The sequence below is a fragment of the Hakea prostrata genome, chromosome 4 (genome assembly GCF_041222555.1).
Source record: "Hakea prostrata isolate BN-2017 chromosome 4, UWA_Hpros_2, whole genome shotgun sequence".
Taxonomy (NCBI): Eukaryota; Viridiplantae; Streptophyta; class Magnoliopsida; order Proteales; family Proteaceae; genus Hakea; species Hakea prostrata.
Window position 1 is genome coordinate 15645497 of NC_142603.1, and position 10629 is coordinate 15656125.

A 10629-nucleotide genomic window follows, 5' to 3' on the forward strand; every position below is an offset into this window, starting at 1 on the left:
CTTAATGTGAGACTCCAAGACGGTGAAGTCCATTTTACTTGGGACTTCTGATCCCTATATTTGGTTGAAGAGCTTCAATGGACTTCCAGTTAATTCAAAATAACTTTATTTCAATTCTCCAGTTGTGGAGTTTAGCTCATCATGAAACTAGACCATTTTCACTTAACAGGAAACAAAAGGTTATGCTTAGTAGGATTTCTAAGCAACAAGAAGCATTCCCTTTGTTGATCAAAGAAATTTCTTTCTAATGAAATTTTCCAGTTTTTGACCCAAAAAAAAAAGAAATTTCTTTCTGTCCCAACATAGTAGAATCGCTTAATCCAGGCTTCCTAGACTTGAACAAACCAAGATCTTCCTTGAAGTGTCTAACTTTGATACTCACATATCACATGGAAAAAACTGTTGCTGCTCCGAGCTTCAAGTTGTAAAAGAATGCTTAGATCACGCTTAAGAAGAGGAAGCACTATCTGAGTCAAAGGCCCAGGTTTTAGCCCATCTTTTGAAACTTATTAGAACTGAAGTGAAGTGTTAGCTAGAGATGCTGAGGAGAAAAATAGGAAGCCTATGGATGACATGGCAAGAGTACTTAGAGAAGTCTCAGTGGAGACCAATGAGGCAAATGAAAAATTCATCTCAAGGCTATTTGAGAGAGAGAATGAAATGTGAGGTAGAATGTCTCAAGCAGAGAGAAGTATGTAGAGCTCTTCAGTGAAGCAAGAAATAAAATCAACTGGATCAAAGAGGAAGCTGGTAGACAGATGACTGAGGAAAAAAAGAGAACCTGGGTCATTAATTGTATAGAGTACCAAGGAGTTTCATGACATAAAACAAGAGAACAATATAAAGATAGAATCAATAACAAAGGCAGCCCAAAGAGAGTGAAGTTGGTAAGACACTAGCTGAAGTTGTCAATGTTGATGTTGAAGGATATAAGATTTTCAGATGGATACAAGGAAGCAAACGATAAACGTAAAAAGGAGAAGACACTCAAGACTTCCTCAGTGCTCATCCACAATGCATTGACATTAAACTCTGGAGGTTTTGGTTATCTAGATGGGAACCAAGTAAAGTAAACAATACGAATGATGATAGGAACAAACATAAAAATCTTCTGAAGAATTCCGTAGGAGGGAGTCAAATAGCCAGGCACTTGTTATAATATGCATCCACTAAGATAAATGATTTTGATTATTACAACCAAGACCTCTTTTACTTCTCAACTGAACCTATTGTATATACACATTCCAGGACACTTGCCCACAATTTGAAGATGGATACATCACAAGTCTCTGTCTCCAAAGAATCATATTGACGCAATTCTTGACCCAATGTTCCAGGGTGAACTGCGCTCGGTCATGCCATTATTTTTCTTCCAACAAGGGCTTTAATACAGATATTTACGAATTCAACAGCAGACCTGATGAGTGGCATGCACTGTGCATGAGATATATGAAGCAATGGGCAAAGGTAAAGATACTGATCAAGTAACAAGACCCAACTCTGCTTAGATATGCTCACAGAATCTTGAGAGGTGGTTTGAAAGTAAAACTCATAACCCACAATCTGCCAAGCACCTGACCATGACTTTGATGCAGAAAAGGTTAAATGTAGAACACAAACTGGAATACATCATATTGGTGTAGAGATATCAAAAGACAACCATAATTTGCAATCTCATGATCAAGACATCTATGTACTTGGAAAAGCCATTAATTAGGCACAGCAGAAGACAAAGGTAACTTCGGAGGTCATGACTTCCTCTCCCCATGGACCCCAACTATCAAAAATGAACCAGAGCAACAGTACAATTTAATTCTCTCTCTGTGTGTCTGTGTGTTCTTTATTAAAGTGAACCAGACTAACAGCACAAGTGTGTGTGTGTTGTGGTGGGGGGGGGGGGGGGGTGGATGTAACATGTCCATCTTCACTAAGGCATGGTTGTCTTACCAATTGAGCAACTCTGCATTGGCAAATTTTTTTTTCTTTTCTTGTCTGAGGTTCATTCGGGCCAGCTTGTGCGCACCTCAATTCAGTTACTTTCTTTTCTTGCTAAAGCGTGTGACTGTTTGGCACTGTTGATTTGGTATCTTGATTTGATTGACCCGTTAAATTATTGTTAGAAAGTTAATCATTGTTTCACGGTTCCTGTTAGTGATGAAAAATTAGTCCAGATTTGGAGGGCAACCCATGGATGTGATTTTCAAGCCAAGCAAGGATATCATACCAAGTGTCTTTTGGTGAATCAACTAGGATTATCAGTTTTTCTGGAAGTACATTCTAAGATGTTTGGAATTGTGAAGGAATCAAGCCAAGGTTAGGATTCCCTTGGTTTTGTTTTTTTTATGGATAAAACACCAAATCCCATCGTTCACATGTTTGAGATTGTGAAATGCAAGACAGGTTAGGACTTGCTCAATGAATCTGCAACTAAGATGACGATGGTGAAAGAATAGAGCCCAAGGTTAAGGTCCGCTCTATTTCATTCTTTCCCAGAACTCTTAAAAAAACTCCTCTTTTTGTAACGTTGGTTCAATTAGGGTTGAATTTTTTAAATTTGCAATAGTGGGAAAAAATTTGAATCACATTGTTAGATGTATGACATATGCCTAACTTTAAAATAAAATCCTAAAAATTTAGAAATTCAAATCTTCTCTCTCCCTCATTTGAAAGAAGATTTTTACTTTTAGATTGAACATGTATCATAGAGTTAATTTCTTTGATGTTATTCTAAATATTTTCATTTGTTCTATAAGCTAGAGTTTAAGTATATTCCTAGGAACCTAGGGCGCGTTTGATAACGTTCTTAAAAAACGTTTCTGGCTTTCTTCTGTTCTTTGGGAACGGAAGAACAGGTTAGAGACGTTTGATAAATAAAACGGTTCGTTTTTCTGTTCTTTAAGAACGGACCAGTCAGAAAAGTGTTCTAAAAAATGTTTTTTGCAAAACATAAAAAATATGTTTTTACCAAAGAACAGAAATAGAAGTGATAAAATTGGTTCAAATTGAAGCCTTAGAACAAGTTTATCAAACACCAACTTATTTTTCAACCCAAAAAAAAAAAAAAAACTAACATATTATATTTAGTGTTTTAAAAATATTTTCAGAACGGATTTATCAAACGCCCATTTTCAAGTAAAGAACGGTCTTTTAGCACAGAAACATTAAAAAACGGTTTTACATAAGAACTGATTTCTTAGAACGGAAACGTTACCAAACGCATACCTAAGAATAACGTCGTGGATTTCCTTGCCCGCAAAGTGGTTTAAACTTGTGTGTGGTAGGTAAATTCCCCCCCCACCCCCCACCTTACCCCAAAAAAAATATTATTGTATTTATTTATCTTTTTGGCACAAGAACCTTTTTCTCAATGAACTTATGTGTTTGTTAGAATTAAAGCGATCAATCATACACAATCGAATAGAAAACAAGGCAGAAAGAGACATTGATTTTACCCTGATTCATCTCAATGTGAAACTATGTCCAGCATTAGGTTTTTTACTATATTTAATGTTTAATTATAATAAAATATTTATATGCACTAGAAATCCTAACCCACAGCTATTCATAGGTCTAAGCCCAAACTATAAAGAAACTTTGAGGTTCACAGAAACATGAACCCTTTAGAGACTATGCAAATGCTGTCTCGTGTCCTTTGACAACACAATGTGACAATATTGAAAGAAAAAAAAACCTATTTGAATTGAAAATTTTCTTCTCTATATAGATAGAGGATCCATGCTAATTTTCTTCCATAGTTCACAAAGCGTTAGAAGTATATCTTTTTTTTTTTTACTAAGATTTTCTTAATTTTCCATTTCCATCTGATTATGTTAGTATAGGATTTAATTAAAAAAAAAAAACTCAAAAAAAATATTGCTGAGTGGCTAGGAAGAGCTTATGGTGTACAAAATAGGCGCATATAGTTGTCAAGATATAATTGTCAAGAGAAGGAAAGGAGTAAGCCTTTCTGTCATTTCACATGTCACTATAAAATAATAAAATCATAGTCAATGTACCTGATGACTCTTGTTTGCCACCTCATCATTTTTGAAAACTCTTTATCCAGTCATGTTCGGCCAACGTTACCCAAAATAGTGAGATTCGTGGTTGTTTCTTTCATTTAAAAAATGCATTACTTTCCAAAAAAATCCATGATGTATATCTCCACACGTGGAGGTACATAACCGACACGTGTCTGTCTTAACAAAAGAAATAACGGAAAAAGTTACCTGCGTTTTTTCAGAAAAATCTCTGAAAGCGATTTTAATCTCCTATATGGAAGTATAGAACCATACAAGGCAAGCATGCTGTCTTTTTTAAAGTTTATAGATTGAGAGAGTTTACAGATCGAGAAAACGAATAAAATAAGATATTTAGGTGGGTTCCCAATATTGGATTCTGAAAAGACAAAAAAGCCCCTACCTTCCTTCCCAGTTTTTATAAGAAAATCGGATTTATTTGGAATTAAACTTAATTGCCTTTTCAGTTTCATCTTCTCTCCTTCTAGATGCCACCAGCACTCCGAGACACACATCGCTCTCTCGCTGGTTCGCTCACAGGGAGGGAGGGGCCGAGAGGAAGCGAAGCACAAGTGCAGAGATGATGGAGGGTGAGATTAATGGAAGAACCGAAGCTCAGCGATGTTTAGTAATAGCAGAAAAGCTTCTCACGGCTCGAGATCTTGTTGGAAGCCAGAATTTTGCTGCTCGAGCGCAACAGCATGATCCATTTCTTGATGGAGTAGACCAGATCCTTGCTGTCGTCGAAGTTCTTCTTGCAGCAGAGAAGCGGATCAACAACCATTTTGACTGGTATGCAATTTTGCAACTTGATAGGCAGTCTAATGATCTGGAACTCATTAAGAAAAAGTACAAGAGATTGGCCTTACTCTTGCATCCAGACAAGAACAAGGCTGCCTTCGCTGATAACGCCTTCAAGCTTATTGTTGATGCTTGGGCTGTTTTATCGAACCCATCCAAAAAAACCCTCTATGATAACGAGCTTAGTCTTTTCTCCAAACTCGTCTCGAGCCAGCAGCAGCAATCCGCCAAGGTAAATACTCGAGAGAAGAAGAGGAAAGCGTCCAGGGAACAGAATTTTAACTCCAGTAGTAGTGGGATCTCGTCGTTGATGTCTACCTTCTGGACGACTTGTCCGTACTGCTATAATCTCTATGAGTACCCTAGGGTTTATGAAGACTGTTGTCTCAGGTGCGAGAAATGTAAGAGGGCTTTTCAGGCTGTAATGGTTAAGTCCGTTCCTCAATCCCTCCCTGGCAAAGAGGAGTTCTATTGTTGTTGGGGTTTATTCCCTTTGGCTTACTCAACGTCTAATTCGGATGGTGGTAAACCTAAATTTCCTGGGTTTCCGACTTGGATGTCTTCAGCTCCTATGGTTCCACCCCCTCCTTCTGCAGGCAAAAATACAGAGATTCCTAAATGGATGCCTTTCTCTCCCATGTTTACATCTCAACATCAAGGGGAAGGTAATCCTTCTGCTACAGCAGCAGCTCAGGTTAATTTCGATAATGATAGTGATGATGATTGTAACATTGTTGAAGCAGGGAATTTGAGCACTCAGGCTGAGAAGAGAACTTTGTCAAATAAGAAAACTGAGGAAATGAGAACGGTGGTGCCCGCTGTTACAGTTGCAAAGCCTCAAATGAGGAAAAAGACGGTTGCTAAGAGAACTCAAAAACAGAAGGGCAGAGGCCCACAGGATAAGAAAGAAGGAAGTAGATCAGAGATGCCTGATTTGAATGGGGATTTGGGGTATGAGGCTAAGGATTCTGAACCCACAACTGGAGAAGGAATGGATGCACTGAGTGGAGATGAGGATGTTGCTACTGGGAGTTGCTTCTTTGAGGGACTTGATGAATTCCTGGGTAATCTGCCAATACTTAATGCTGTAAATGAGGGTGCAAAGGTAGGAGGTGGTGCATAGTTTGGGATTAATCACTAGCTTTTTGTTTGTAAGTGTCTCTTAGTGTTTAATGGTAACAACCACCAACCAGAATTTTTCCTTCCTGGTTGCTCTCTTAGGTAGGCTGTATATTTTGCAGCAGGAGGGTCGATCGATCTTATATCGTTTAAAACCATTTCGGATCACTTGTTTCTATGCATGTAGATTCTAACTTTGCTGGAAAGTGACTCACTGGTTATGGTTATTAAGTCTAAAGTCAACTGGAAACAGGTCAGGTGATAAGCTTAATTGTCTTTTACATTTTATTTGCCTGGAGAAAATTTGGTATGAGCAGTTTAGTTGTCTTATTTGCCTGAAGATGTCTAGGCATACCCTATTCTCCTGAAGTTCCTTTGAATTAAAAATTCAGGTTATCAGCACATCATAGTTCTGAGTATCTACATGTCTTACTAGTATCGTCATTATTAAATTGCATTGGCCGGTGAATCAGTGGAGTTTTGAATATGATGGTATTCATGGTCCTTTAGTCATTTTCATCCTCTTCTTTTTCTTCTTTGTTTCGGCCTCTTGGTTTTTGGCTGGTTCATTCTCTGAAGGAGATAAGGTGGGTTGTTATTGAGTCATGGATGAGAAACTTCATGTGTTCCACATTGAAGCATTTTTACCCTTTGAACTCTTTCAGCCGGACATTATATATGAAGACAGTGTGGGGTGTGCTGTGTGGTGCAACTCTCCCTCTCTGAGTCTCAGGCTCTTAGCTGCCTTCTCCAAAACATAGGCCTCTGCATTTACACTTGTATGACAAATCACATAACTGAATCCCCAGAAATCATGTCAGTCCCCAACATTGTAGGATGAATGATAATTGTAACAGCCCAATCTGTTCTAAAGTCTACTGTATAAAGCAGTGCATCACTTATTCAAATCACTGACTCTACAATGCAAAAGGGGAATACTATAGGTTAGGAAGCAGATACCTTTGCTAGTATCTACCCATTTTGAGCTTTTTCATCATTTCCTTTGGTAAATCTGATTCCAGAGTTTTGCTCTGCAGTTCCATATTTCACATGATGATTATTTAGGCTTGCATAAATCAGGAAAAGAAACATTCTTTGCACGCTTCTATTCTCTTTCCTCTCCCAACATCCTGAAACTTCCTTTTCCTTGGATTACATTGCTCCACAATCTTGGGTTATGTTGAAGTAGATTCATACATGTTCTTCTTCTTTCTTCTAAATTGGAATTCACCTTACACCTCTCCTTTGTATGATATTGTTTTGACACATCTTCTTAGAGAACGATGGCATCCTCTTAATGTGCTTCTTCTATGCTGCTTGCTCAGAGAACTTTAAAAGTTCTTTTGGCCTGTTTCTCCGCGCCATTTGTCCAGAGAGTTTTGGGCATTCTCTTGTTAGTGTGTTCTCTATGACGCTTGCTCAAAGAACTCGTTCCTTACTTATAATTGGAAGTGATGGTAGAACAAGTATTCTGGTTTACCCTTTTTTTTTCAATCTTTTTCAGATCTGCTGGAGAATAATATCACCAAATCTTTTCTCCCTTGCCATTGAGGATTGTGAATTAGGGTAGTTCGTGATTTTATAATACTGGTGTGAGATATGTATATAAAACACTAGTGGGTCTCTGCCCTAATCACACTAGCTTTTTTCTCTCTCTCTCTAAATGCATGCGTATGGAAACGCTTTTCAAATTGTAATTTCGTTACTTGGAATGTGTAACTAACTTTTCATCAATCTTTGTAGCAAGGATCAGAATATGCTTGGTAGTCCCTTAACTGAAGAAGCTAAGAGCAGATAGAAAATTAGCTATAAGATGACAATGGTTAATATCATTGGCTGCTGCATTTGCTCTTCTTGTCCCACTGAAAAATATCAAACAACAGCACGCTTAGTCACGTTAACAAAACACTGGGTCATCAACTGAAAAATATGGACTTGCTTGTCCCACTGAAAAATATGGACTTGTTTGTTATACTTCCCATTTCCATACCGTTCCTCAACTTGGGCTTCACTTATCTTCCCCCAAGGAATTCTACTCCTCTTGAGGATCAAAGAGAATCAAATCTAAGGGGTCCACTTCTTTTGATTAGGATAGAGAAATTAACCCACCCACTACTTTGTGAGTTGCCATATCTTGGATAAGATATTGGTTCTCCAGTTCTTAGCAATCATAGGGTTTCAATGAAATGAGTTTAATGGCAAGTACGCAAGTAAGAAACCAAAATTGGGCTTGAACTCAAAATTCTGAACAAGACCTATGTGAAGAACTCCTTTCCTCTTTCCTCCTTTCCTCTTTCCTCTTTCCTCTCAACTTTCTGCCCGTATCTGTTAATGGCACAAGCAATAGTGTAAAGTTTCCTCCTGTTAACAGCATAAGCAAACGTTTCCTTTCTGAACTCCCTTGTATTTATGATTTCTGGACCGTTCTGAACCATGCCTCATATTTATGACCGATGTTGGTGGGAGCGTGATGTTCGTACTCCCTTAAGACTTTTGTAGTTCTTTTTTTGGGGTTACCTGGTTGAAAATCAGAGGAGGATCTCTGTGAAGATGCAGCATTAAAGGCGTGGAAGGGATGAAGTGTGTTTCGACTTAAGCCTCTTAATTCTTTCGTTCATTTTCTTACCTACCACCGGGTGTTTCTCATTACACCTCGACCCCCGAGATGTCTTTTTATAGGCTTATGAGTTGGATTCTCCCTCACGATTGGCCAAAGCTTCTTGAAAGTTTCAATCGTACCTCTTATCTTCTCTCAGTCTCTCTACTTCTGAACAAACTGAGATTTCATACTTCTTTCTTTTCTGGAAATACGAAAAGGTTCTTCTCTCTTGAATCTATTTCCTTTTCTTCTATCTAACACCCTTAGGGGTTTTCTCTCTTTGAAAACCAGTGGAGAATCTGCTGGTACATCTTGCTGACCTTCTCTTTCTCTGCGGGTTTTTGTGAAGTCTCCATGGGTCGCCAAACCCCCTCAGGGGCTTCTCGTGGCTCTGCTATTCAACCATCTTCTTCGGGCATCCTGGGAAGCTCGCCACTCAAAGGACGTTCTAAAACTACAGAGTTTGAACCTGATAACACTATTTCGGCAGCGTGCTGGCGTCTTTCTGGGCATGGTGTCACCATACTGGAGGGCTCTGTTACTAGGTACCTCCCTCACAAGAGGAGCAAAAGGGTCTGTTTTGGACAAATACTTAGCTACAAGGTCCTTCCGGCAACTGAAGTGGTGGATCGTTTGTCAAAGATGTGGGAAAGTGGAGGAGCGACGTATATCATATGCTATAACCAAAGCTGGTGGCTGCTGAATTCATGACCGAGGAGCATAGGACCGTATTATCTCGTGTGCACCTTGGTGGCTTGCGTGGCATTCTGCATCTCGCGCTCACTCCTTTCCCTGAGAGCGCTGGTCTTGGTGATTTGGCACCTCCCTTAGCTATTTGGATCCAGATACACTGCATTCCTGAAGACTGTTATAAAGAACCCCTGATTTCGAGGCTTCCATCTTTGGAAGGTTGTTGATGTCCAAATACATCTCAAAGCCCTTGGACTCCCGCCGGATGCTGCTCGTGTTAAGGTGATGCTTGATCTTAATCGGCCAATTGAGCTGCGTGTCGCTATCGCAACATCAAAGGGGAGGCTGTCCGCTAAGTGCTTGTTCGAACTAAAAATGATCTGTTCTAGATGCGGTCGGGTGTCTCATGGTGATCGGTCATGCCCGTTTCGCTTGTCCCCTAAAGGAATTCCCAACATTGACGGTCCTCTTGCTGGATCTTTTGTGGCCAAGACTCGGCCAATAATGTCCGGCTCTTCAAAACGTTTTCTACCAAATCACTGGAAAAATTCCTGCGCTTAAAACCGTAAGCTTGGCCTCCTTAAAAGATGGACCAAGGAAGCGGGTGTGCTTCTTTGTGGATGAGGCTATACCAATGGCCTTGGACTGTGAGGAAGCAAAAGATAGCTTCGCCTAAATGATTCTAAAAAGATGATGGTGGCTTGAAGGTTTCAACCTTCCCGTTTTTGAGAAAATAACAAATCGATACGCAACTCAAGGAAAGTGTAAGGAGGCGTGTGAGGACAAAACAAATAACATATGCATCCTTCTAGATGTGGAGCCAAATGGGAAAAAGAACCGTTGATGGGGCTCAAACGGTTAATATCTACCATGTCTATGGAAACATGGATGTGGCTAGGAGTATAGGTAACACGCTAAGGGTGTATTTTCTAATCTCCAACTTTTGGGAGATTAGAGGTCTTCACACCCCGAGTGAAATGTCATCCAACAACATGCTCCTTTTGACCCTATGGAGTCTTTCAACTCCTTTTCAATCCCTTCTTTCTAACTCCTTTAATCCCACTCCCTTCTCAACTCTATGAAAGAGGCCATTATGTTGAAGACATTTGATAGAGCAAATCACATGCTACATCCCTTCCACAATACCTTTTATCCGCACCGACAAGATCAACCTCCGATGGAAAACCAGGTGACCCCTACCTCTCATTTCCTATTTTTGCTCGATAAATTTTCTCTTCTTGTTTTGATTCTTACTTGCTTTTTCAGTGTCCAAATTTGTTAACTACTTTTTCTAGCCTTCGTATTATCTCGTGTAGCTAACTTTATTGGTAATTGCTTGTGTTCCCCCCTGTCCTCACCGATAGTCCCATCTTCTACTCTTAAGCTTGGTCTAGTTGTAAT

The 10629-nt window shown here is 39.4% G+C and overlaps 1 protein-coding gene across 1 annotated transcript; it reads left to right on the plus strand.

The window, feature by feature from the left end:
- The first annotated feature begins 4488 nt into the window (after positions 1-4488).
- LOC149018141 (uncharacterized) lies at positions 4489-7547 on the plus strand. The gene is made up of 2 exons (XM_089152464.1): positions 4489-5485; positions 5564-7547. The coding sequence occupies exons 1-2, from the start codon at positions 4600-4602 to the stop codon at positions 5941-5943; spliced, it is 1266 nt and encodes a 421-aa protein (XP_089008590.1). The 5' UTR covers positions 4489-4599; the 3' UTR covers positions 5944-7547.
- The last annotated feature ends 3082 nt before the right edge of the window (positions 7548-10629 follow it).

What these genes read in the sequence shown, in the direction of transcription:
- LOC149018141 (XM_089152464.1), top strand. Translation starts at nt 4,600, where the DNA reads ATGATGGAGGGTGAGATTAATGGAAGAACCGAAGCTCAGCGATGTTTA. An exon ending in ATCTCAACATCAAGGGGAAG is followed by an intron (nt 5,486 to 5,563) that starts GTAATCCTTCTG and finishes TTGTTGAAGCAG; the next exon opens with GGAATTTGAGCACTCAGGCT.